We start from the raw sequence: 26,307 nt of genomic DNA, 5'->3' as shown, positions 1-26,307 counted from the left end.
ACCTCACCTTGAACACTTCCAGGGATGGGGCATCCAAAGCTTCTTTGGGCAGCCTGTTCCAGGACCTCGCCATCCTCATGGTGAAGAATTTCTTCCTTATACCTAATCTAAATCTACCTTCTTTCAGTTTAAACCCATTACTCCTTGTCCTATCCTTTATTGCCCTTGTAAGAAGTCCCTCTCCAGTTTTCTTGTAGGTCCCGTTTAGGTACTGGAAGGTACTATGGTATTCCTGGAACCTTCTCCAGGCTGAACAACCCCAAATCTCTCAGCCTGTCTTCACAGGAGACATGCTCCAGCCCTCTGATCTTCTTTGTGACCTTCTCTGGACTTGATCCGACATACCCATGTCCTTCTTATGTTGGTATCCTCAAAGCTGGACCAGCTCTGAAGGGGTGTCTCACCAGAGCGGAGCAGAGGGGCCAAATCACAGGATCACAGAATGTCAGGAATTGGAAGGGACCTCAGAAGCTCATCCAGTCCAGTCCCCCTGCTGGAGCAGGAACACCCAGATGAGGTTACACAGGAAGGTGTCCAGGCGGGTTTGAATGTCTACAGAGAAGGAGACCACAACCTCCCTGGGTAGCCTGTTCCAGCCTCTGGCACCCTCACTGAGAAGAAGTTTCTTCTCAAATTTAAAGTGGAACCTCTTGTGTTTCAGTTTGAACCCATTACCCCTTGTCCTACCATTGGTTGTCACTGAGAAGAGCCTGGCTCCATCCTCCTGACACTCAAGCTTTATATATCTGTAAACATTAATGAGGTCACCCCTCAGTCTTCTCCAAGCTCAAGAGCCCCAGCTCCCTCAACCTTTCCTCACACGGGAGATGCTCCACTCCCTTCAGCATCTTTATTGCCCTGTGCTGGCCTCTCTCACCTGCCTTGACTTGGTGCCCACGCTCCTTGTGATGCAGCCCAAGATACGGTTGACCTTCTGGGTTGCAAGTGCACATTGCCAGGTCATAGAATCACAGAATGGCTAAGGGTTGGAAGGGACCCTTATCATCTACCAACACCACCAAGTCCTTTTCCTCAGGGCTGTTCTCAGTCCATTCTCTGCCCAACCTGTATTTGTACTTGGAATTTCCTCGCCCTTGCACTTGGTCTTGTTGAACTTGCTGGGGTTGGTAGGGCCCACCTCTGAAACCTGTCAAGAACCATGATAAGAACGGAAACTTTTTGCTTGAATCCTTGAGCCAGCTCTTGAACTGCAGGTGTCCTTAAATCTTTACTTGGTCTTCCCGGTGTCTGTGATTCAGACCAGCATTTCCAATCAGTTGCAATATGAACAGCTTCTGGTTTGTAATGCATAGTCACACCTGGGAAAAGAAAAAAAAGCTAAATCCAAACTGAAAAACAGAATTAAACTAAAGGAAACTTATGCTCCATCTATCTTCTGTTTGTAAACACCTTTAAGCAAACACTAGAGATGTACGAATAGCTTTTCTACTTTCATTTCAAGACAATATCAAACTCTCAGCCGCCTCATTGCAATTGCAGATTAGATGGGTTTTTATATATATATAAATTATCTATCTATATATATATGAGATACTAGATGACACAAAGCACAGGGAAAGGGAATGAAATGATACAGGCTCAGAATAAAGTGCTGATTCTTTATTTAAATGCAAAAGCCTTCTCCTGGGATGCTCTAATTTAAATTTCAGTCTTGGAAAAAAAAAACTATGTCTTCCCATAGGTTGTCTGTATGCTGCTATATATCGGTATGCAGACTGCGCAGATAACGAATGATGAAAACACGGGTATGGCAGGGTGAAGAAGTGCGGTAAAGCCCTGTGAGTGATGTGCTTGTGCAGAGGAACCGAAACTTTGTTCATTGTAAACCTTTCTGCTGGACAAACAGATTTCAGCCTCTGCTGTTATCAGTACATTGCAACAAGGGTTTTTGGGCTGAGGCATTAAGTTTGTGCATCCATAAAATCCCCGTTCTTCCAATGCGATATAAGGGACATAATTTATTTTGCTCATTTCTCACCTTTCCGTCTGTAAACTGGGGATTAGAACAAAAGGATTTTTTATTATTCTGGTGGTGCTGTCTGTTTGGAAGTGAAGACTGTTTCATACTTCCATACATATTGCTCTCACCCAAGGAATCAAAGTGGTATGATAAGGTAGACTAGTAGCCATTTGGTATAGTGCTCCTTCCTATTCATAACAGACACCAAGTTTTACCATCTGCATTTCTAAAGTACAAATTGATCCCATGAACAGAAAGTAACATGTCATTCCTAAGTAGGAGGTGCATTACCTCTGTGACTAGCATTGGGTGTTTACAGAGCATGAATTTTCTGATTTTTTTTTTTTCTTTTAATTTTACATTCCTTTGCATGTGAAAGAAATGGAAGCAAGCAACATCCAGAAACATTCTTGTATGTGAGACCTTACAACATCTCTGTTCAGGTGCAACCCTCAGATGGAGAAATTGACAAAGAGCTTCCTGTACAGCCGAAAATCATTTTCCTGGACAGGAAGGTAGGATTTGCCCCTTGTGGTTGCATGCTTCTATTAATTCTGTCCAATTTTGACATTACTAAGCAATCCAAAAGCTAAATATTTGTGTTTTCAAACTATTTTCTATTATGGAGTCATTCCTATTTTGCTGGACAGGCAGAAGTGTAGCCGCAGAATAACTAGCCCCAGGTAGGACATTTTTACAGTGTGGTGTCAAATCTAAGCTGGGACAGCTTCGTGGACGTTATTTCTGGTTGCAAAGTTGCTTTACAATAAAACCGGCTCAGTATATCCTTTACTCAGGAGACAGATTTTGCAACTTTTGGGGTACAAAACTTTCAGCTTCTTCCTATTTCACGTCACTTCACTACACAAAGCATCTTGTGTTGTAGGCTGTGGAATATACTCTTTGCTCTGCAGCTCCCATAGAAAGGTAAAACCTTTCCACAAACCAAGTGTGCTGTATGTCAAACATTGTTGGCTACCTGAAATGACATGCAAAACTTACATTTAGTTAATTGAATCTTTCCTTGAGTTTCATCCACTTCAGATGTTTCAGGTTTTCTACTAGGCTTGAAAAAGAATATCTCCCACCAAAAAAATAAAAAAACCTGAAAGATAATATTTTTATATATACATAGACTACAGGATCGAGATCCTGCACACCTCTTATTGCTGGATAATTCAGGTATCAAAATTAGTTTCTTTCCCTGAGGGTATGAAGAACTTAAATCTTCAGTCTGACTAAACAGAATGACTAAATCTACTTTTTTGTTGAACTTGTGGAGTCACCATCTTTGGAAATATTGAAAAGCCACCTGAACATAGTAATGGGCAACCACTTCTACATGACCGTGACGCAGCAGAGAGTTGGACCAAATGACATCCAGTGGTCCTATCCAGCCTCAAACATGCTGTAATTCTGTGAATTTAAATGCCATAGAAACCACAGAGTCAAAATTAGCTGCTTTTCATAGGTGATGTGAATGTGACCCTAGATATTTCAAGTAAAGCAGAAAACCTTGCCCGACTTAACTGAAGCTGACCCAAAGTCGCCAAAGCTGGTCCCTCTGAGCTTAAGCTCATCTTAAAGAGTTACGTTGAGCTTTGTGACATTTTTAACATGTGACATGCAGATGTAAACTACCCTACCTCTAGTCATTGAAAAATTATCACAATTGTTAAAACCATAAGAACTTTCTTTCCTCTTGTTGAGGAGACAAGATCTTAATTCTTCTCTTTTGTTCTTCCTCCCAGGGTCGAAGAGTTGACAAACTGGGGCCCCCCTCAGAACCTTGGGTTGTATCAGCTCACCTCAAGGGCTCCTCTGAGGCGGTGCTAAAAGGTTTGGATGTGTTTTCTTATAACAAGGGTTATGGCAAAACAGCTGTTCAGAATAATTGTGATAAATTTAGGAGTTGTCCCTGAGAAATACTGAGTTTGAAACAAAACAAAAAAGAATTAGAAAACCTAATACTTGATTTTCAGCTATTGCTAATTGGAGCAACTTCCTCAGAGTTAGTGACAACCTGTTTGTCTCAGCAAAGGATCTGGCCATGTACAGAAAGAAACCACTGCTTATTGTTTGTAATCACCATACTGTAACATGAAAATGTTTTTCATGAGGGATTTAAATGTTTTTCTTCTGGTCCTCATTTATCAAAAGACCTGAACTCATAATTAACTCGAAGCATGTGGGCATTTCCCGTGAGGTTATTGAGGTCATGAATATGTTTAGCTATAGAACTTTATCTAGATACAGTGCTGAACCAGAAACCTATGAATGATCATGTGTTTGTAAATTAGTAAGGGGAAATGATATTGGTTATAAAGCATCCTAATTTTCGTTGCTAAAACTTTTAAATGTAAGCCAATGGCACACACATTGAAAAGTGAGGTTTCTTATTACAGGTTTTTGTTTTTGAAATAAAGCTATTTTTGTGTTAGTTTTGACTTGAAAAGTTTGTATTTGGAGAAGAGAACTAACACTCATGTTGTAAATCAGAACTTCAAACCCTTTCAGTCCATGTTTTCTTTTACTGGAAATTGTTCCTACCTCATCATAGTTCCAGGTTTACAGGTTAGAAAAATCCTTTGGTCTTTTCTGCTGTTTTTCATGCCTTCTTAGGGTGGTTCACCTCAGGGGTTTAGAAACATGGGTGTAGATGAAGCACAGATTATTGGATCAGCCACTGGCTAACAGTGGGAGGAAGGAGGAACGGAGAACAGGGAGAAGGAAAGAAGGAAGGGAACAGAAAGAGAAGATAGAGACAGAAAAGTAAGAAAAGAAAGAAGGAAGAAGGAAGGAAGGAAGGAAGGAAGGAAGGAAGGAAGGAAGGAAGGAAGGAAGGAAGGAAGAAAGAAAGAAAGAAAGAAAGAAAGAAAGAAAGAAAGAAAGAAAGAAAGAAAGAAAGAAGAGAGAAAGAGGGAGAGAAAGAGAGAGAGAAAGAAAGAGAGAAAGAAAGAGAGAAACAAAGAGAGAAACAAAGAAAGAAAGTCACTGAAGAGAAATGCATTTCACATTCTTTAAAAGATACATGCATCAAATTAATAGTCAATAAACTCCAGCAAAGAAAGAACTGTGTAGTACAGATGTTCTGCATATAATAGTTTGCTGCAGTTTTTCCTTTGACAAACGTCCTTATTGCTCTCGTCTTTTGAAGCATATGAAAGCAACATTTAATCGAAATGCGTCCTGTCTAGCACACTGAGGCTGCTTCATCTGACAGCAGCCAAACTGCCTCATGGAAAGAAGTTTAGCTCCAAATTAGCTTACTTCTATGTTAAATACCAGCTTGCCTGAGAGATCTTTGTGAAGACGCCCATATATATCTGTAATATTCCAAGCTTTGAAGCATATGTGCCCAAGAGCTGAGATAGTCTCTGTTGAGAAGTACAGTACAGTACTCCAGGTTTCATCATAGACTAGAAGTAGCAATTATAAAGTATTTGAACAGAGCTGACAAGACCCTCGGTAAAAGCAGTGTTACAGTATCAGAGCCAAGAAAAGTCTTGGTAGTCTGGGCAGATACTGTCATAAGAAGGATCATGTGCAGAGCAGATAAATATAAATGAGTTGGGATTAGGCTGGAGCAAATGGAGAAATCTAGATTCTCATAACTCCAGCAAGCCCATTCACAGTACAAATTGCCTATTTATTACAGGTGGTCCTGGAGATTCACAGTGAAATCGGGAATTTAGTGTCCTAGATGTTGTACAAAAATAAGAAAGCATATACGCAGTTAACTGCGACATTAGTATATTAAATAGTACCAGACGATGAAGAGGGGCAACTTCATAATTTCTGTTGCTGGAACATTGAAATGGGGCATACTTTTGCTCGGGACCTTGTCTCAGGTAGTTTCTGACCATGGTTCAGGAATCAACACAGCAAGGAATTGACCTCAATAGGCAGTTTGCATCGCAGCATCTCTGTTTAGGGTCTGTAAAAGTTTAAGAGGTCTGGTCAGGGCATACCAGTTCTTCAGTGCCAAAGAACAGATCTTGGAGCTGTTTATATCATATAGATGTAGGAGCAAAAAATGAAATAAAACCAGAGAAATTGCGCTGCAGTCTGGGCTACCATCAAAAGCCTTGTCTCCATACTGACGCTCCTACGCATTTGTGAGTGCAAGATATCTCATAAAGAAGTTTACTACTTCACCACTCTGTTCAATATCTTAGACATGGGGATTGCACAGTATAAATGTTCTCACACTCGGACTCTCTGTACCTTTATTCATGTTGCACTTGAGCTGGCAAAAGTTTGTGTTTGTGATCACTGCAGCAAATCTAAAATCCTAAGAAGTTCTGACTTCTCATCCTCACCTGAACCAGCATTTTTGAATTTGTCTGTCTTTACTTAGCGTAGGGCAACAAAGATGATTAAGGGAGTGGAGCATCTCCCTTATGAAGAAAGGCTGAGGGAGCTGGGGCTCTTTAGTTTGGAGAAGAGGAGACTGAGGGGTGACCTTATTAATGTTTATAAATATATAAAGGGTGAGTGCCACGAGGATGGAGTCAGGCTCTTCTCAGTGGCAAACAACGATAGGACAAGGGGCAATGGGATCAAGCTGGAACACAAGAAGTTCCACTTAAATTTGAGAAAGAACTTCTTCTCAGTGAGGGTAACAGAGCACTGGAACAGGTTGCCCAGGGAGGTTGTGGAGTCTCCTTCCCTGGAGACATTCAAAGCCTGCCTGGACACATTCCTGTGCAACCTCACCTAGGCGTTCCTGCTCCAGCAGGGGGATTGGACTAGATGATCTTTTGAGGTCCCTTCCAATCCCAAACATACTGTGATACTGTGATACTCCTGAATGAAGCGCAGACCTGGTCAACATTGCTTAAAGGCCAGGACTTGGCTAGTGCTCAAAGATACGCACAATAAAATGGAGATCCAGTTGCAAAGTAAATTATAACATTTTTAAAAAGCCTACAAAAACTAAGAGCTGTGGCAAGTATAACTAGTGGTCCAGAATGCATTCCCTGATAGCTCAGAACAAGAGGTGAAGTGATGGAGGAACAGGTTCTCCTGGGTTCATTTTAATGGTCCCCATGAAGCTTTCCCCTGCTAGGTTTCCAACTGAAAGTTTCTGCTGTACCACGATGAGCAGTCACCACAAACCTTTCTCATGGCCAAATCCCTTTCAAAGTGTCTGAAAGGGTTGGAGAAAAGTTCGAAATTATTTGATAGTAGGACAAGAGGTAATATACCCAAGTGATGAGGTGAAACAGCAGCAAATCAGAAAAGCGTTAAAATAGTCAACTCTTTTCCCTTGGCTGCAGTGATAGGCTCCTTGAGATCATGACTCTCAGTAATACTATCCTAACCTTGGTGAAACACTTAGTGACACAATACATGTATTAAATTAAAAAGATGAGTATCTGGAACTTTCTGGTGCATCCGTATAGCTCCCATTACCTTCTTCCCTTTAACATCTGTATTCATGTCACACCCTCATGATATAGACACGTACAGTAAATGCCACTTCACAACGAACTCAGGGAACCAAGATTCAGAAGCTAAGGTTCTTCAGTCTATCAGAAATTCAGCACCCATGTAAATCTGAAGACCTGACCCTATATGAAACCTCTGGGATCAGTCAAAAAGTTTATGATTAGAAAGGATGCTGAAATTAAGCTTTCTGAAGTCCTCCTTAAGTCACAAGGACTCTTGGTGGGACTTAGGTGGTTCTTATGTGGACACTGTTAATTGCAATGCAATTTTTTATTACTCTACAGGGCTCACCCAAGTACCGGTTGTAGATGGATGTGCAAGCTTTTCCGGCCTGGCTGTTTCTAGTTCAGGCACAAACTGGAAACTTGTGTTCACTGTCACATCACCTCCAGGTAAGCTCCATTTTCTGCATGGTTTATTTTTGATTTGCTAATGGAACTCAAACCCCTAGATCTGTAAAAGAGGAGTTGAGCTTCGTTTGAATGAGTGAAGCAGTGCCACACCTCTAGGTACCTGGACTTCTTTTACATGTCTAAATTGGTATCACCCAGGCAGCAAGAGAGCTGGGTGATTTCTGTGCTACCCCCAAAATCAAAATGAGATATTAGAAAGAAGGAGAGGATGTTACCTTTTTCTTTCTGAATTTCCTAGCTATGAATCCCTTGGAGGAATCAGTTACTTAAGGTCAGCTAAGCCACCAAAGCAAAATTTTTCCTATAAATTGAGTGTTCTTCTTATTTTTTTTTTCCTTCTGTTCCATAATTTTCTATCAGTTACTTTAGTAGTGCCTTTCACCCACTGTTTTCCTGCACCCGACCATCTTTACAGGTGCAACAGGTTACGCACACTCAGAATTGTGCCTTTGGGATTGGGGTCTGCTAGAGTATCCCTGACAGTTTGCAGAGGTGACATTGGGACCTCCAGGACATTGGCACATTGAGGATAAGACACCACATTAACTCCGTCTTGTGAAAACCTCAGGGTATCTGCATTAAAGAACCACCTGATCAACTGTTTGGGGGTCTGAATTTATCTAATTTATCTCTGAATCTATGTAGGAGTCGAAGTGTTGGTTTCTCGTCTCAGTCTGACTGTCGAGGCAAGTCAATACAAAAGCAGGAACATGCTCTCCGGTGTGTAGTCTGAAGACATATTAATATACAGGTGTTTTAAGACTGTATGTAAAGTCTCTATTCTGCTATTAAATACATACATATATGTGTACATATATATGGATATATATCTAGATAGAGATAGATATAGATATCACCATATATACATATATATATATATATATGTATATAATCTAAGACTCATAAGATAGAAAGAAGCCTAAGAAGGACAGCTAGACCTATTTCCAGAAGAGGTAAAGTGGTGTGTGTGCCACTACATAAAGCCCTGACAAGCACTATTTTGAAATACTGAACAGAATTTTGTTTACCTCTATTTGTAGATGATCTCAAAATCGGAGTAGGTACAGACTATTTGTAATGAGATAATTCTGAGAGAGAGTGACTTGTTTCAGCCAGACAAAAAAACCCCAAACAAATAAAACAAAACAGAGAGAACAAGTGCACCAGACAGGTGAAGTGATCAAGCAGAAATGGCTAATGAAAAAAAAATCTCAGCTAAAATAAACAGAAGAAAGTTACATTTATACTGTATTTTTCCAAACTGCCTATCTTCATAGAAAGGAATAGCAAGAGCAGATCAAACCACCTTTGGATGGAGGTCAATACACTTATGGATGGTATTGTACAACATGGTACAGACAATGGCATAGGATAGCATTTACAATCCAAGAAACTCCTGGGAATAAATGAAGATCCAGATTTTTTTTCATGAGAAATATTTGTTCCTCCTAGTCACAGGTGGCTAATAAACATCAAGTGTTGCCCATGGCTTTGCAAAGGGAGAATTGGGGTGCAGTGAGTACTTAGAGGTGGACATTTGAAGGGGGAACATGTGTCTATTTTGAGGTTGTATGCTGCTGAGCACCTGCACCTCCCATTGTCTTCACTTCAGTGAGAGCAGATGGAAAGTCCGCAGCTCACCGGATTTGACTCTTTAGTGGGAAAAACAGCTTAATGAAATTTGTTTTGAAAGCTACTTCAGGGGAATCACAAAATCTTCTTTCCTCTGAACAAAGGTCAAATGCAGATCTCTTTCATGAAATATTTACAGAATCACAGAATACTTGGGGTTGGAAGGGACCTCTGGAGACCACTTAGTCCAACCCACCTGCTAAAGAAGGTTCACTTAGTCAGAGTGTTGCAAAGAGGTGTTTTCAGCTCACAATATGGGCAGCTGGTGCATCTGTGTATCACCTTTGCAAATCAGAGTATTGTACACTTTTAATATGCATTGCAAAAGTATGCATAAAAAAACCCCAATCCCTTTTGCTTGTTCATAATTGGGAACCATGCTAGAGACAGAATGAAGGTCAGACTTACTGAAGATATTTGTTTACTGGTTGACATAAATAAAAACAAAAAAGACAATCAGTTGGTAGATGTTTGGGATACTTTTCCATGATCAGATTTCTATGCGTGCCCTGGCATATTTTGTGATTTATAGACAGGTCAGAAGATGCAGCTGATGTTGAGTGCAATAATACCAAATTCGTTAGTGGTAGTTCCTGTGGAGAATAAACTATTCATAGCCCTGCTGTGTAGTTTTGTTTCTTGTTTTACAATAATATTCACTTGACTAATATGGATCCCACTCACTTTCCATTCAAACCAATAGCACTCTACTCACACACTATTAGAACAGAGTGAAGAACCTTCAAGCACCTGCCTGGGTAGAGACCTTGATATCTATGAGATTATTTCTTTCCCCTCAACTGGTTATGTTCATACCTGCAGGCAAATTTTTCCCAATTGGACCATTCTTCCCACATTGTTCTGATGAAGCTCAGCATTGTTCAAGTGGACAATGTTCACACAAATCTAATAATTTCAGATAAAAGTACTTACACCTACCTACCCTAGTCTCCAAGACTCCATCTGACAGTATTTCTGATTTTGGATTTCTATTAAAAGTGGAACTCAAACAAGAAAAAGAAAAATTAATCCACCAAAATTATTAGAATTGTGGGATTAACACTGATGAGTCAAGTAATAAGACAGGTAATGAGTTGATACACCAATCCACATCCTTCAAACTGGTCTACAGAAAGTACTAGGGCCAGTTTAGTTAAAATCCTGTCCTTCCTAGGAACATCTCCATTCAAAATGTGGTTTTGACTTCCAAAACAAATTTTTGGTCTGGGGAACCAAAACCTCTCTTTGTTTCTGATTTTTAAGATGGCAGTATTAGGCAACTTCCAGTCCTTGAAGCTCAGATGCTGACATCAAATGAACTCTTGACCACAGAAAATACGAGTAGTCACTGGCTTGATTCTGGCTTCATTTACATAAAACTTTGGGATCTCTGAATGAAGAGCATTACCTAAAGCTTGTGTTGGTCAAGAGACAAAATACTTACTATGCTAACAGCAAACACACAGATTTTTTTGTTTGTTTATAATGCTCACTATCAACATGGTGGAAAATATTTACAAGTTGACCAGGAGTTTTCTACATCTTGGACCTTAATGAAGGTTAATGATAGTGAATGTTTCTAGGTTCCCCACAACATGAATTTATATGAATCAGGTATAACCTCTAAAAGCTGTGTAAAACTTAGCACCTTTCTTGCTGTAACCATCTTCTCTGCTTTGCTAGGCAGAATGTGCATGTTTTTTGCCTGTGACTGGTCTGTTTGGCCTCAGAAATAGACACTTTCCTGGGTTTGGTAGTCAGCTGGACAAATTCGTGGAAGAAATATTAAAGAGAGTTAAATATAAAGAGGTTGCCTCTGCTTTGGGAAGCACTGAAAGCTTGAAATTTATTTTGGAGAAGTATTGTTACGTATCTACTTTTGTTGTGGCACTCAGTTCCAAATAAATATTGTAGGCTAATATTGGGCACAGAGATAAAAGGACTTATGGTTTGTTCCTGCATGCATTTTTAAGAGCATCATCACTGTTGAAAGGCTATAACATGGAGTTTTAGCTGTGAAACCAGTGTTCTTACTTTTGTAATAAACTCTGACTGCTTTAAATTCTCAGGGGCTACGTTTGCTGTGCTGTCTCAGCCGTTTACCATCTTTCCTGTCCCCATGGGAGTGAAGGCCAGCACAATCCTTGTTGTCATGTTGGGCTCAGCAGCATCTACATTCATCCTCACTCTTGCATTCTGCTGGTTCAAGAAGAGCAAAAGTAACAGTAAGTTGGAAATGCCCACTAAAATTTATACTTGCAGACTCCCTGCTTTATTTAAAAATCTTCAGAGTGGCCACAACAGGATTCAGAAAATGGCACTCATAGAAAGCTCTAAGTTCAGCAGTTAGTAGTATAGCTCATAATTCAGGGCTATGTGGTTTTGTGCCTGTAACAAATACCTGAGTCCTGGTTGAAAAGAGTTTTAACTGTCTGTGAAATGTGAGGGAAATCAGATTACTATGGGGCAGACAAGTAACTGAAAAACAAAGGAAATATTTGTGGTGACTTTAATGATCTGTTCAGCTTCTGTATTTTCCAGATATAGGGTGAAATTGTCAAATATTACTGTGGTGAGGTTTTACAAAGGCTTGCTGCTGACACAGGGCCAGACACAACTGCGGTGTGAATGCCAAAGGAACAGGGGCACAGCCACACTCACATCCCAGATCACACTATCAGCATCATATAAGAAAAAGTTGTAATGGGAGGTCTACAGCTTGTCTGGAGTTCTCCCCAACCAAATCCACACCTCTACTGATCTACCTTAAGGTCGTTTTCTTTTTAGCATTGTCCTTAAAACAAATATTTCTACCTCAAGGAGGCTTTCCCATTGCAGAAAGCATAAAGTTGTTTGTGCAAGAGAAGAACTGAAGATAAAACAGCATGACTGCAACTGTTGGTGTCTTGATTACCAAAGAGCCACCTTAAACTTCTGGATATGTTGAGAGTTACCATAACTTTACCTTTCAGATATGCTAACTGGAGTTAGGACCTAGTCAAATGTGCAGGTAACTCACAGGAGTAAATGCACATCCCAGTTAATAAGACATCTCTCACTAGTTTCAAGACCTTCTCACTAGTTTCTCCAAACATTTGTGTTCAAGTAACCTGGCAAACCCATGCTAAATGGTCTTTCACCTTCACTGCACCATGTGCACTAGCTGCACTAGTATTACTGAACATAGTGGCAGCATAAGGTAAGATTTTTACTGAAGAGAATGGGTGGGGTCCTGAATAACAAAACACAAGATGGCATGAACATAGAGGAACTCTCTCTACTTTTGGGCAGAAAACAAACACTTCTAGGTTATCTGTTAATTCACCAGCTTGAATTGACAGTTGCTGCTGAGCTGTGGGTGGATTTAGAGTGATGTGATTGTTTGTTTCATTACAGAAGCGAGGACTGAACGAGCTGATGTACCAAAGCCCAGTACCAAGGCACCCTGTAAACAAGCACAACCTCATGCAGCTCAAATCCAGCCTTGCTACAACCATGAAGAAAACGAATGTGGTGTGCCTGTAGCAGGAGGTGAGACTGACCTTTGGCAATATTTCAAATTTATGCACAGTTGGACATGAAAAGTGGTATAGGTCTCTCAACACACTACAGGTTTGTATAGGATCACTGGTGCAGTTCTTCTCAGTTCTATCACTTTATTACCTCCTCCTTCTTCTCCTCCTTGATATTTTCCTATTTGTCATTTTATCTCCTTTTATATATATTGTGTGAAACCCTAGCTCCACAGAAGTCAGCAGCATAATCCCTCTTGCTCAATGATTTCCATGGTTTCACCCAGTGTGTCTGGAGTGGGACAGGGACCTACACTCCCAGTGTCCCCAGCATGCCTGAAGCAACAGGGCTTCTCCTGCCCAGGTCTCCAAGTGCTGTGGCAATAACAGAACAGTGCTCAAACAGCTCTGGACAAGATTAAAGGCTATGGAGGGCTGCAACAATGTACACTGGAGATAGGAAAAACACTCCTGACTCATTTTCTTGATGTCGTTTACCTCCACCACTCACTGGATCTTCACGTTGTGCTGGCTGAGCAGTGAGTCCAAGCCAGCACATCATAGAATCTTAGAATAATTTTTGTTGAAGAGATCCTCAAGATCAACGAGTCCAACCATTAACCCAACACTGGTACTAAACCATGTCCCTAAGAACCTCGTCTACATGTCTTTTAAACCCCTCCAGGGATGGTGACTCCACTATTTCCCTGGGCAACCTGTTCCAATGCCTGACAACCCTTTCCATGAAGAAATTGTTCCCAGTATCCTGTCTAAACCTCCCCTGGTGCCACTGGAGGCCGTTTCCTCTGGTTCTATCACTCGTTACTTGGGAGAAGAGTCTGACCCCCCTCTCATTCCAGATTCCTTTGAGGTAGTTGTAGAGACACAGGTCTCCCCTCAGCCATCTTTTCTCCAGGTAATCCTCCCCAGGTCCCTCAGCCACTTCTCATCAGACTTGTTCTCTAGACCCTCAAAGCAGCTCCATTTCTACCCACTCCCCTCCGTGTCCCCCTTTAGTCCCCAAGGTCCCTGCCACAAACACCCCTTTCCACACACCTCCTCGAGACTTGTCTTTTCATCCTCTGCTGATCAAACATGACTCCTTCTGAGGTCATGGAAAAGCAGACAGCCTCGGGGGCATGTGGCTGGCAGCATAAAGCACTGGTTTCCTTTTCTGCAAGTGTGAAGTGTTCTTACAGTAGTTGGTTGGGGTTTTCTTTTGTCTCACCTGACAACAGTGTAGATCTAAGGACATTCGGATAACCCCTCTGAACTACCCATTTGCTGTGTTTCGGGAATTTTTCCTCCTCCTCCTTTCCAAAGTCTGTGGATTACATAAGAGACAGGAAGAGGCGAGCTGGATTTTTATCTCCTTTTAATTAGCATCCATCACAAAAGCAGAGGGAGACAGAGAAGGAGAGATGAAATTCTGCAGTTTATGTGTTTTGATATTTGCTGTGCTTCTCCAAAACACAGCATTCAGCTGTGTGCCTTAGGATACGTATCTGTTATAAATTCATTTTTTATCTAATTTGTCTGAGATCTAAGCTTCCTGTGGAGGTCTGAGATCAAAGGATCTGATTCTGTCTGATGTCAGCTCTGACACATAATGCGTGCTGACTTAGTTCTGTCTATAAACTCGCAGTGGGAGGCTGCCATTCTCCCCTGGTACCTTTACATAGTGAACTTTCATTTTGGCTGGGGAGTCTGACAGGTATACCGTTGATTGGAGCCATCATGTAAATAATTCATGGAAAGATTTTTTTTGTTGTTGTTAGAAATAGGTAATCCAGCCACTTAAAGTCTTTTAGGAGTTGTTGCAAGACAAAAAGATTCCCCAATATGTTCAAATCTAAACAAGGATAACAATATCTTAAGTGAATTTAATACATATGACTTGGAAATGTCTAATGTTTGATTTCCTTCTATTTAAAGCGCTGTTGGTTTTGGAGAGAGAGAAAAGAAATCAAAACTGCAGCTTTTTGTTGAGTTTATGCTTTATAGCTCTTCCCCCCTTTCTAATACAATTAAGTGTTTAGAGTTTTTATTCTTAGTCACCACAGTAAGTCTTGCAAGGTAGAGTCTTTTTATTTCATAGGTTATGCAGTATTGCAGGCAAGAAGGGATCAATATATTACCTTGTCTGAACTTGGTGCAGCAAAAAAAAAACTCCTCAGCTTCGCATAATCAGATCTCTTTTGAATTAAATAATTTTTATGGACTAACGCATGGTTAACAGAACAACATCTGGAAGTGGAGGAACATGTTGTTTCTTTGGTGTTTTTACAATTTATTACTTTGGTTCATCATCACCATTGAAAAGTTTTATCCTTTAACAGCTTACACTTCCTAGCTTCAATTTCCAGTCCTTTCACATTATACCTGATTGATCTTTATTCTGAAATCCTTGGCCACCATCACTCAGAAATCACTGTTGTATTCCTGAAGAGGTTCTGCATCCCATGCTCCTAGGATGTTTAGATCAGCTCCTCCTTCTTCCTTTCTATCAGTTTGCCATTTTTTCCACCTTTCACAAAATTTCATCAGAATTGATTTTAGTTTGAATTCCAAATCACTGGTGGAACCAAAATATTACCCATTTCAATGGTACTGCCACACATCCCCACCTCTGAGAATTATTTCCCATATTTAATTATTTCCTGAACTCTGTTTGCTGGTATTTAAGCTAGTTAATCATGTGCTTTACTGATATTGAATAATTTGTATTTAATTAAAAAATCAGGATATTTTAGATTATTATTTAATACAAACCTCAAGGCAGTATTTCATCCTTGAAACTGTTCATATCCAGAAAACTTTGAGCCTCTTCTGTTAACTCAAACTCATTTGAAAATACCGATTTTCACAGTTGAAAATGGTACCTTTGAAGATGGAGGGGGCATCAATATATATCAGGAAATAACATGAAGCTCTGGTATAAGCGATTATGACCTGATCATCTAGTTTATGTGTATAAGGGAGAAAATTGAAACTAGACATTTTTGTAATCTGTATTTCAAAATAGCCAACTACCTAATGTTAAGGTATGTTAGGAAAGAAAACTGTTACACATGAAATGTGTGACTACTGAAAATTTATGGACAACTTTCCAGTGGATTTCCAGGAAGCATAATCCTGAAATTGAAAGTTGTTAAAAAATCCACCACTTCTAAATGGGAAAAGTGAATATAATCATAAAGAAATAGGGGAATTGTACAAAATAAATAAAGACACGGCAAAATTATTATTAACCCTGCTAAGGGTTGAACTTCAGTGACAATCCTGAAAAAGAGGGAGTTGTAGCGGCACATTTTCTGGGATCATTTGTGGAAAAGACCTATAATATATTATGATGAACAGACTGTGAAAGCTGGTATTGTCCTCTAACATGTGAGCTATGTGGACTAGAACTAGTTCTGAATTTGGAACGAGTATAAGAAGTTTGGGTCTGGGCTAATTTAATCTTATATTCAGGGCGGAAGGGGGAAGATTGCAAGCATTTTACAAATGTTTTTAAGCATCCAGGTGAGGCAGGCTGCCTGTCTTGCACTGGAGTAATAGCACACCCTGCCAACTCAGAAGCCATCTGCTGTAACACTACAAGTGATTCTGCCTCGGTGGTTGATAACTCTTTGGTTTATTAAAATGTGAACATTTTTCATTTTCACATGAAAAATATACAGTGTATATTTTGCTTTTTCTGCTTTTTTTTCAACATCATTTTTTAAGCAGCAGTCTTTGCATTCAGTAGGATCCAAATGTTAGAAACGTAAAGTTCTACCTTACATTACAATCTGATTCAAAGAGAGTTGATGTGTTTTTTAGGTGTGTAGTATTAAATTTATTCTCAGTCTTAGCAATACATAGCTTATTAACCAGATGTATTCTATATACTCCATTTTTAGGCATTTAGTGAAATATTTGAAAACCATTGGAGGGTACTCTAGAAGCTGCTAGTGTATCAAACTAGTTGTTTTGGTTGATGTGTATTTATTCATGAGCACAGTTTGTGGTTATTCAGTTTTAACCACTGATTTCTGTCAAACTGAAATTTTTGACCCGTTGTAATTATTTCCCCAAACAAAACTGCTTTTTCATTAACATCTTTAATACACAGTAAAGGCATAGAAGGGTAAACAATGTGAAGGTAAGGCCTTACAATTATTGTAAAGCACAAACAATACTTGGTTTCGCAGATATGGAAGGAACAGGACCGGTGGGACATGTCACAGAACAACCGGAGGAGCTGAACCTGCATCCCTGTGAAACCAAGGTGGTGAGAAAGATAAGCACATTTTCTTCAGGTAGGAACAGTGTCCAACAACAACAGCCAAGTGAAGGAACATCTCCTGGTGATTCTCTGGAACTTCAGCAGCCAACAGTCCCAAGGCATTCCAACCAGAAGGATGTTCCTCAGCCTTCAGTTGGCTACAACGGCGAGAGAGAGAAGACCAAAAAGCTGCCCAGACCTCAGAATAATGTTGGAGACCATGTTGCAGTGGTAGCAGCAGAGGTGTAAGAGAAGTGATGTGAGGTGGTAGACCACCGATAAAGCAAGCTTTGCCTGGTTTGCAGCCAACACAAAGCTGAGCCTTTTATCCCTGTGATTAGAGAAAAACATATGTGTTAATGTGAGTAACCAAACTGCCACACTGCACCTGTACAAATGAACCTGTTACCTGTATCTGTAGCCAACTGGGAGACTCTGGCCATGTCTGTGTCCAAAATAGGGTGCATACATCTAAACTGCCTGTTGAGTGTAGTCCTTCTGACACCTTGAAAACTCTCTCCAAAAGTTGTCTGGGGGAATTCTAGCTGAATAGCTGGGTCAACTTTGAGGTTACATTCAAAAACATTCAGAGATTAACCTAACGATTCATCAGTGCAGATGATCAGATTTCTGACACTTCGATATAATGACACTGATGTAGTCTTAGTGGCTCGAGCAATGCCAATTGGTATGTATACATGTATACAAATATTTGGAAATTTTCCTATTTCTTCCAATCATGCCTTTAGTTTCATTCGAAGAACCTCAGTATGTGCATAAATCTTTTCCTTTTTTCTGAGGAAAAACAAATATATATTCAATTCCCATTTCACTCTGACTTGAATAAGTTCTTCCATTTCCCCCTAATTAAATTTGCGTTGTTTTTGTTTTTTTTTTTTTTAATTAAAGTATTTTGCTGAGTTAAATATTCACCATGTCATTGTTTTCTAACACCTTTAAATCACTGGCTTGTTATGAACACTACTCTTTATGAATGATAATAACAATGCTGATGTTCTCCAGTTGCTCAGAGAACTCTTCTGTGCTTTGTTCTACTGAACTGGAAGATGAGGGATTTTACTATGCCCTCTCTGTAACATAAGATTTGTGGCTACAAGGTGGCCTGGTGGCACAATATAAAATTTATATTCCTCCGCAGAAAAAATACTGAAGCAGGAAGAGATGTTTCTGCCCAGATCAGCAGTGGAAGAGCAGGTAAGAAATCTCAATTTGAAGAAAAAGTGAAAACAACCACAAAAGAATTCACTTGAAGCTGAAGGACCTAAGGTGCAGATGCTGGTCAATGATCTACAGGATTCTCTAGACACAAAAATAGATTCACCAGCATTGGTTTCTGCATTATACTGTTTATAAGCATCATTTTCTGGTAAAATCACAATGATTTTATGGTGAGCCAGGCTTCTGGATGACTGCACAGGAGCTTTTCTGGCTTAAGTTGTTTATGAATGAGTGACTTATTAAGTGCAACAGATCAGCCCTTCTCACCTCTTCCATGTTGTGGGAAAGCAATTTCTTACAGTGTTTTCTTCAGAGGTCAAAGTATTATTTTATGTGACTAAACATGGTAGATCCCTAAGCCTCATGTTTCCACATCCCAAGAAGAAGATATACCGTGCAGAGACATCAGGTTTGGTGAAATGATTTGGAGATCCTTCCTTTCCTCCACAGCTGATACCCAGCTTTAGATGCTCTCACGTGGTAGGAGATCCTTTCCGCTCTGCAGATAAGCAATTCCTCCATCTCCTGAACTCCACTCCCCTTCAGTAGTTCTACTCCTAGTAAGTGACTTTGTCATATCCAAGCAGCGTGAGAACAAGTAATATATAATTACAAATGTCGTAGTTTATGCAAATAATATGCAAATAATATGCAATACAAATGATTTGCAAAAATTCTACAATGAAGCCTTCTTTTTAGGAAAAAACAAACATACTGGAAGCAGTTAAGGGCTTTAATTAATCCTTTAATTCATAATCCTTGCATTTATCAATCTGTGTTTACAGAATAAATAATGTCTTGTGTGTCTAGACCTCTAATGGAATAAGCAGGGCTAAAAATTCTTAAACTGTGGCGTTCTTGATCTTGGTTTCCCACACTGCTGTGCATTAACTGAATGAATGGTGGATCATAGGAAAGAAGTGGGGAGAAAGTGAAACAGAACATGATGAAAAATCTGTGCAAACGTGAAGTGAGTCCTGAGTAAGTAAGAAATTTAGGGGATCTTGTGATGAGAATCAAGAAAAAAATAATCAGTGTGGTGATCAGAGAGAGAGAAGACGTGACTAAGACTTAGTGGCTGAATAACATGGTTAAATATTAGGCAGCATCTTTTCAAAAAATAATTGGTGTTAGACTGATTGCAACAGCACTTGGATGAAATGGAATCCTACTACTCTATGGTTGATGAAGAGACAGACTGATTTTTAAAACTTTTCCAGCTAGACAGGTGAAGGAGAAAACATCTCACAGGGAATGTACAGTTAGATGAACAGACATGTCCAAACTGTACCAGGATTTCCTAGCAAAGAAATAGAATACACATCTCATGTCCCAAGACAAAAGCTTCGTTTTACAAACTTTCAGACACCAGTTTGGCTCATGGGGCATCGTGACATTATTTTTTTGCTATCAGTCTTGCTTGCTTATGGCAGGGGTTTAGACTAGATGACCTTTGAAGGTCCCTTCCAATCCAAACTATTCTGTCATTCTTTGATTCTATTATTCCATGATTCCATGATCAGTACTTTTGGTGATCCTGCTCAACTCTTAGTCTTCGTATTGTTGAGATCTCCTTAATCCTTGCACTGTCATTAGAAAAACAGTGGTTTCCACATTTGCATGGATGCTTTATGGGTAAATTTTTGTGTTGAAATACTCATTCATAGGAAGATCTTGTGCAGACTAAAAACCAGGATTTCAGCTCAGCTTTTCAGAGAAGCCTATAGGCATGTTGTGGCAAAGACTCATGCTCTAGCACTGCCCATAATCAGGCCAGCTCTTCAAAGAACACAAAGTCCTTTCAGCAAATACATTTAGGCTCAACAGGGTTCTAATCTTCCCACACTGAATACCAAGTAAACCTTCAAAGTGCAGGCAAAACAAATGCAAAAGTCTCTATATTCACCTGTCCTTCAAGACCCAAAGTCTTTCTTGATCATCATGTTAAATGTCAGTGAAATTTGACAAATTTGGCTCAACAGCAGCCAGTGGCAAAAATTTCATTAAGTTTGTTGGATTTGGGGTTTCCACACGCTAACTTTTTTTCAGTAGTCTCCTATCTCCAATAACACTTGAGTTCCTTTATAAATAAGACTGTAGCTGAAAGGATGCCTTTTTTCCAACCAATTTCCAGGCTTGTATGAAATCCTCGACAATGTGTGGTCAAAAGTGTTATTCTTTTTTTATTTTTTTTACCCATTTTGTGAAAGTGATTTTTTTTACTCTTATGTCTGAAGTAGAGGAGTGCATTACAGTCAAATTTGCCTAAGGCTTTGGGCCAGAGTTGATGAGACTTCACGAAGATACAGAAACAGGCACATTGATAGAAAAAAAGAAAGCCTGTGAAAAATTAAAATGACAAGCCTGGTTAGGGAGCAGCGATAACTGGTGATGTAGTAAAATTAATTACAGTCTGGGTTGAAGGAGTTGTGTGCCTAAGACAAAATTAAAAAAAAAAAAGAAAAAAAAAGAAAAGAAAAACCAAATAACAGCAATGAGATTATAAACCCTTTCATCATCTCTATATGGTATAACTCCCAAACTCTATTTATTATAACATTTATATGGCATTTATTTCTATAGGATGAGAAGTATAAATGGCAAGTAAAAGATGCAAGAGTCCAGCGAGAAGGCTTTTCTCTGAGCTTCTGATACTGCAGTGAATAGCCTCATTAAGAGAGGAATTACAGCAATTCTCTCACTGGACTAAGGACCATGACAGAAAACCTTCAGTGAATGAGGAAAGCTGCATGATGCAACCCTCCAAGGATGATTATGGGTACTTAATGATTATGCAGGTTCACAAATTTTTTAGATTTTTTTTTTTTCAATCATTCTTCCTTTGCCAGGGCTTGAAATTATTCCAGCTTTGTACCTACTAAAATGTGCAAAATGTTGGGTGATGGTTTACTGATCAACACTATAAAGACGATTACAAGAGCAAAATCTAGATTCACTGTAGAATTGTTCCAAGATTTCAGAACACACCAGCAAAGGGTTTTTGCATGGGGATTTCTCTGATATAATGAAATATAACAAGAGCAAGTGTAGAGTCTTGCATCTGGACAGGAACAACCTCAGGTTCCAGTATAAGTTAGGGAATGACCTATTAGAGAGTAGTGTAGGGGAAAGGGACCTGGGGGTCCTGTTGGACAGCAGGGTGACCATGAGCCAGCACTGGGCCCTTGTGGCCAGGAAGGCCAATGGTACCTGAGGTGGATTAGAAGGAGGGTGGGTGGTCAGTAGGTCAGAGAGGTTCTCCTGCCCCTCTACTCTGCCCTGGTGAGACCACACCTGGAATATCGTGTCCAGTTCTGGGCCCCTCAGTTCCAGAAGGACAGGGAACTGCTGGAGAGAGTCCAGCACAGGGTAACAAAGATGCTGAAGGAAGTGGAGCATCTCCCGTGTGAGGAAAGGCTGAGGGAGCTGGGGCTCCTTAGCTTGGAGAAGAGGAGACTGAGGGGTGACCTCATGAATGGTTACAAATATATAAAGTGTGAGTGTCATGAGCATGTCACTCTTCTCTGTGACAACCAATGATAGGACAAGGGATAATGGGTTCAAACTGGAACACAAGAGGTTTCACATAAATTTATTCCAGCCAGAGCCTGGCCCAGGCTGCCCAGGGAGGTTGTGGAGTCTCCTTCTCTGCAGACATTCAAACCCGCCTGGACACCTTCCTGTGGAACCTCATCTGGGTGTTCCTGCTCCGGTGGGGGGATTGCACTGGATGATCTTTCGAGGTCCCTTCCAACCCCTGACATTCTGTGATTCTGTGATTCATTTCCCAGTAGGTCATTTGTCCATCCCCAGGGACAGCTTTGGTGTGGTTCGATTAATTTGTGTTTTCCCTCTTGATACACCTCTACCTTACAAAGTACATTAAGGATGAAGCCGTTGCCCAAGACACATCAAGTCTCGCAGCCATCAAAGGGAATGATGCTAAAAATATCCCACCCTTGCTCTTCCTCCCCCCTCGACCGTCTCTGTATGTCTAGGTGCTGACAAAAGTTATTTGTCGTATTCCCTTCATTTGGTGAGTGACAGGAGACTGGTGTCAAGTGAGAAAATGAAATGTAAATTTTATTAAACACCTTCTCATCTCTGTGTATCAATCCAGATTCCAGCCTAACACAGCAAATCAAATCCTGTCTTCACCAGGCCTGAGGGCACACAAAGAATCATTTCTCCTTAATACCATTCCCTCCTAGTAAAATATTTTTCTGTTTAGTAAATGAAAATTTAAAATGCAAACCCTATTTTAATCCCAGAGAAAAGATATGCATTGCAGGGAGAAGCATCCTGCGTTTCATTCTGTTATGCCTCATGCTTTCTTCTTGTTTTCAGACACAGCAACGATGATTAGCTGAGGCATAAATTGCAGCTCCTTTTTAAGACTTGCCCATCGGGACTTTTTATCTTCATGTCCACCACTGGGCTTAGTATCTTACTAGTCCAAAGATGATTCCATATCCACATGTTTAATCTAAAAATGCATGGTAAATTATATGATGTACTGAAGTCTGAAACACTATTCCCAAGCAAATGGCATCAGAACTTCTTTGCTGTGGGTCCTAATACCTTAGTAAATTTATTTCTCTAAGGATGAGAGTCTTGGTCCACTGTGAGAGGTTAAATTGTCGGAAAGGTTTCTTGTTGCTGAGCAAAATCATGATTGATTTGTCTTCCTTGATATTGACAAACAGAGCATGAATTTTTTCCTTTTCGGAACAGTGTGAAGACATTTATATCTGTTTGTCCAGGCTGTGTAGAGGTTGAAATCAGGATGGAAACAATATACATATGTGATAAACCCTTTACTCCCAAGACTTGGCACTGAAGAATAATAGTTTTGTAGTCATAGATTAACCAATGTTCCATCTGCACATGTGATTCTGGAAGCATTGGACTATTGCTCTCTGAGACACTCAGTGGAGGAGGAAACCTAAAACGTCCTGACTTTCATCCACACTCATGACGACTAATTATTAAAAGTCAAGTGTTGTGTCCAATCTAATTCTCCCTTATGTGTGGCTAGTAGAACATAGAATCATAGAATAATTTTGGTTGGAAAAGACCTTTGAGCTCATCAAGTCCAACCATTAACCTCACACTGCCAAGTCCTCCACCTCTAGCCACGTCCCTAAGAACCTTATCTACGTGTCTTTTAAACCCCTCCAGGGATGGTGACTCCACCATTTCCCTGGGCAGCCTGTTCCAATGGGTCCTGCAAGAATTGCTTACGGTGCTTCATTTCAAGGAGCTTGAGGGTCTATGCAGTCCCTAGAAACTCTAGAAAAAATGGAAATAATTCTAAAGAAAATGTATTTTTAGGTTTGTTTGTTCATTTTTAATTATCATGTCTTTTATTCTTTCTTTAAATTAATGCTTTCCCTTTTAAGAGAAATATTAGACTCCTGCCAACCCTAATTACTGCTTTTCCCCACCTCTTTTGGGAGGAAAAGCTACACCATGGTCCATGAAGTAGGGAAGAGTTAAGCAACTCACTAAAGTTTTCTCTAGGAACAAGTGGAAAAGAAATTAGAAAAAAACACCCATTTCCCTTGGCTATCTGTCCTCAGATAAATTCACTACACCATTTTTGTTATCTAATCCTATTTCAGGGAGAAAAACTGAGACAGGCAACACTGAAAAAGTAATGCAGGGCAAGACGTGAAGCTTATGCATTAGGTTAGATATCAACTGTCCTCAGTTCAAGTCTGCATCCTGCCACCAATTCCACTCTGTGACCTTAGGCCACTCATTTAATGTCTCTGCCCCTCAGCTCCTCACGTGCAGAATGAGAATGCTAATACAGCTTTTCTCCATACCTCGGTCCATTTTGTCCACCTAGGCTTCAGGGTCCTCAGCACTGAGGCTCTTTCTAATTAATTATTTTTGAAGTGCAGTTCTATCCCGGCATCCCTATTGCCACTGAAATCACCCTTGAAACAAAACAGCCATGGTGATATTAGTAACAGTGACAGCGATAGTAATAGAAATAGATACAGAAATAGAAATAGTAAAAATAGAATCAGAAATATAGAAATAAATATAGAGATATAGAAATATGGAAACATGGAAATATAGAAATATAGAAATAATTAAATATGGAAATATGGAAATATGGAAACATGGAAATGTAGAAATACAGATATAGAGAAATATGGAAATATGGAAACATGGAAATACAGAAATACAGAAATATAGAAATATAGAAATATAGAAATAGAAATAATAAGTGCACCTAAACTGGTTTCACTTACAAGGTGCAGAGGGTTAAAGAAAAAAAGGAAAAGAGGAGTGCAGTCTGTGCAGAAGAGCTGTCATGTCACACAAATCGTCAGCTTCCCTAATATCACCAATCCCTCCTCCGCCTCACCAACTTAAATTCTCCCATGCCTCAAGGTTGGTGGCTGTTGGGACTCGGCGCTCCAGATACATCCACACCGGAGATCAGTCATTTCACACTGCCGGTGGGCTTCTTTACTATTCTAATACAGAACCAATTGCACACTATGACTAATAATATTGGCTGTATGAAAGAATTATTTATATAGAGACTGAGAAAGGCCTCCTTGGATTTCTAGACAGGACAGTCTTGATTTGGAGAGAGCAAAGCATAAAATAACTTCAGGGCCATTTCAGACTGCCGTAGTCTCCAGGAGACAGGCCGACAATTGGTGCTTGAATTTGAAGCTGCAGATGTATATGCTGTGGCAAACCCTCTTCCCTCATACCCTGGAGTCCCCCATCCTCAGAAATAAAGAAAGGACATCTAGTGAATGCCAGTCAACACAGGCTTATGGAAAATAGGTCCTGTTGAAGTAAATTGATAGCGTTTTTTTCTGATGAGATTACAAATTCAGTCTACAAAAATAGCAGTATTCAAGCAATAGGCATCTGTGAGGCATTTGACTTGGTACACCGTAACGTTTTGATTACGAAACTAGAAAAAAATACACAAAATTAATGTGGTGCACCTTAAGTGGATTAAAAATAGGCTGACAGCCTCAAAATGTGTTTATAGAAGTCGCTGCCGAGCAGGTCTGTTTCTAGTCTGGTCACAGAGGGATCAGGTTTTGTCCTGATGCTATTTTGGCAATGTTTTATCTATAAACACAAAGACAATCTAACAGTTGGTATTCTGCAAATTGGCTAATGAGACAGAGATTCAGGGGATGATGAATAAAATAAGAGGACAGATCCCTTATGTTGCATGATCAGCGGATCAACCATGTTTAGACAAATTAAGTACATTTTATTATAACACTAGAAATATACTTAATGAGAGAGGCTGCATTTACCAGTGTGACTTTCTCTTTTGACAGCTGGTGACTGAAAACAGCTTGTTGTCATGATAGATAATAACTAAAGATTATTTTTGTCAGGATAAAGGTTTTACAAAGGAGCTAATGTTATTTTGCTCCACAGACACAAAGCTTTTAAATACGAAGAGGATGCTTTTATTCCAGGACCGATAGTGCTTCTGGTTTTGATGTCTGCAGTTCAAGAAGTTGTTTATAATTTTGTAGAGGGTTCACAAAGGAAACATAGATAGGTAAAACACTTTGTGTAGGAAAAAAAAGCCAGAACTTTCACCATGAAACCAGCCAAAAATTAAGTAAACTGGTCTTTTAGGTATTTTCTGTAGCCAGTGACAATACCTACAGAAGGTGACTCACCTTGAATCTCTCAGCAAACAGTTTAATAAGGGAGGGGTGATTATGGGAGATCTTTGCCACATATTCAACTAGAAGAGTAAATGTTTTTGTTCAAATGCTTCCTCCTCACTTTGGGCAAACT

At 39.9% G+C, this 26,307-nt stretch overlaps 1 protein-coding gene across 1 annotated transcript in view; it reads left to right on the top strand.

Annotated features, from left to right (window-relative positions):
- Nucleotides 1-19,348, top strand: part of PKHD1 (PKHD1 ciliary IPT domain containing fibrocystin/polyductin) — a 271,783-nt gene extending 252,435 nt beyond the window's left edge. Inside the window, exons 61-67 of the mRNA XM_065834370.2 lie at nucleotides 2,361-2,496; nucleotides 3,733-3,820; nucleotides 7,720-7,827; nucleotides 11,550-11,705; nucleotides 12,877-13,011; nucleotides 17,189-18,477; nucleotides 18,952-19,348. Coding sequence (XP_065690442.2) covers nucleotides 2,361-2,496; nucleotides 3,733-3,820; nucleotides 7,720-7,827; nucleotides 11,550-11,705; nucleotides 12,877-13,011; nucleotides 17,189-17,511 — 946 coding nt within the window. The 3' untranslated portion in view covers nucleotides 17,512-18,477; nucleotides 18,952-19,348. The remainder of the gene's footprint in view (nucleotides 1-2,360; nucleotides 2,497-3,732; nucleotides 3,821-7,719; nucleotides 7,828-11,549; nucleotides 11,706-12,876; nucleotides 13,012-17,188; nucleotides 18,478-18,951) is intronic.
- Nucleotides 19,349-26,307: the final 6,959 nt, after the last annotated feature.

The sequence above is a fragment of the Patagioenas fasciata genome, chromosome 3 (assembly GCF_037038585.1).
Source record: "Patagioenas fasciata isolate bPatFas1 chromosome 3, bPatFas1.hap1, whole genome shotgun sequence".
In the NCBI taxonomy this organism is placed as follows: Eukaryota; Metazoa; Chordata; class Aves; order Columbiformes; family Columbidae; genus Patagioenas; species Patagioenas fasciata.
Note: the sequence above shows the minus strand (reverse complement) of the source record. Positions and strands in the feature narration are given on the sequence as shown.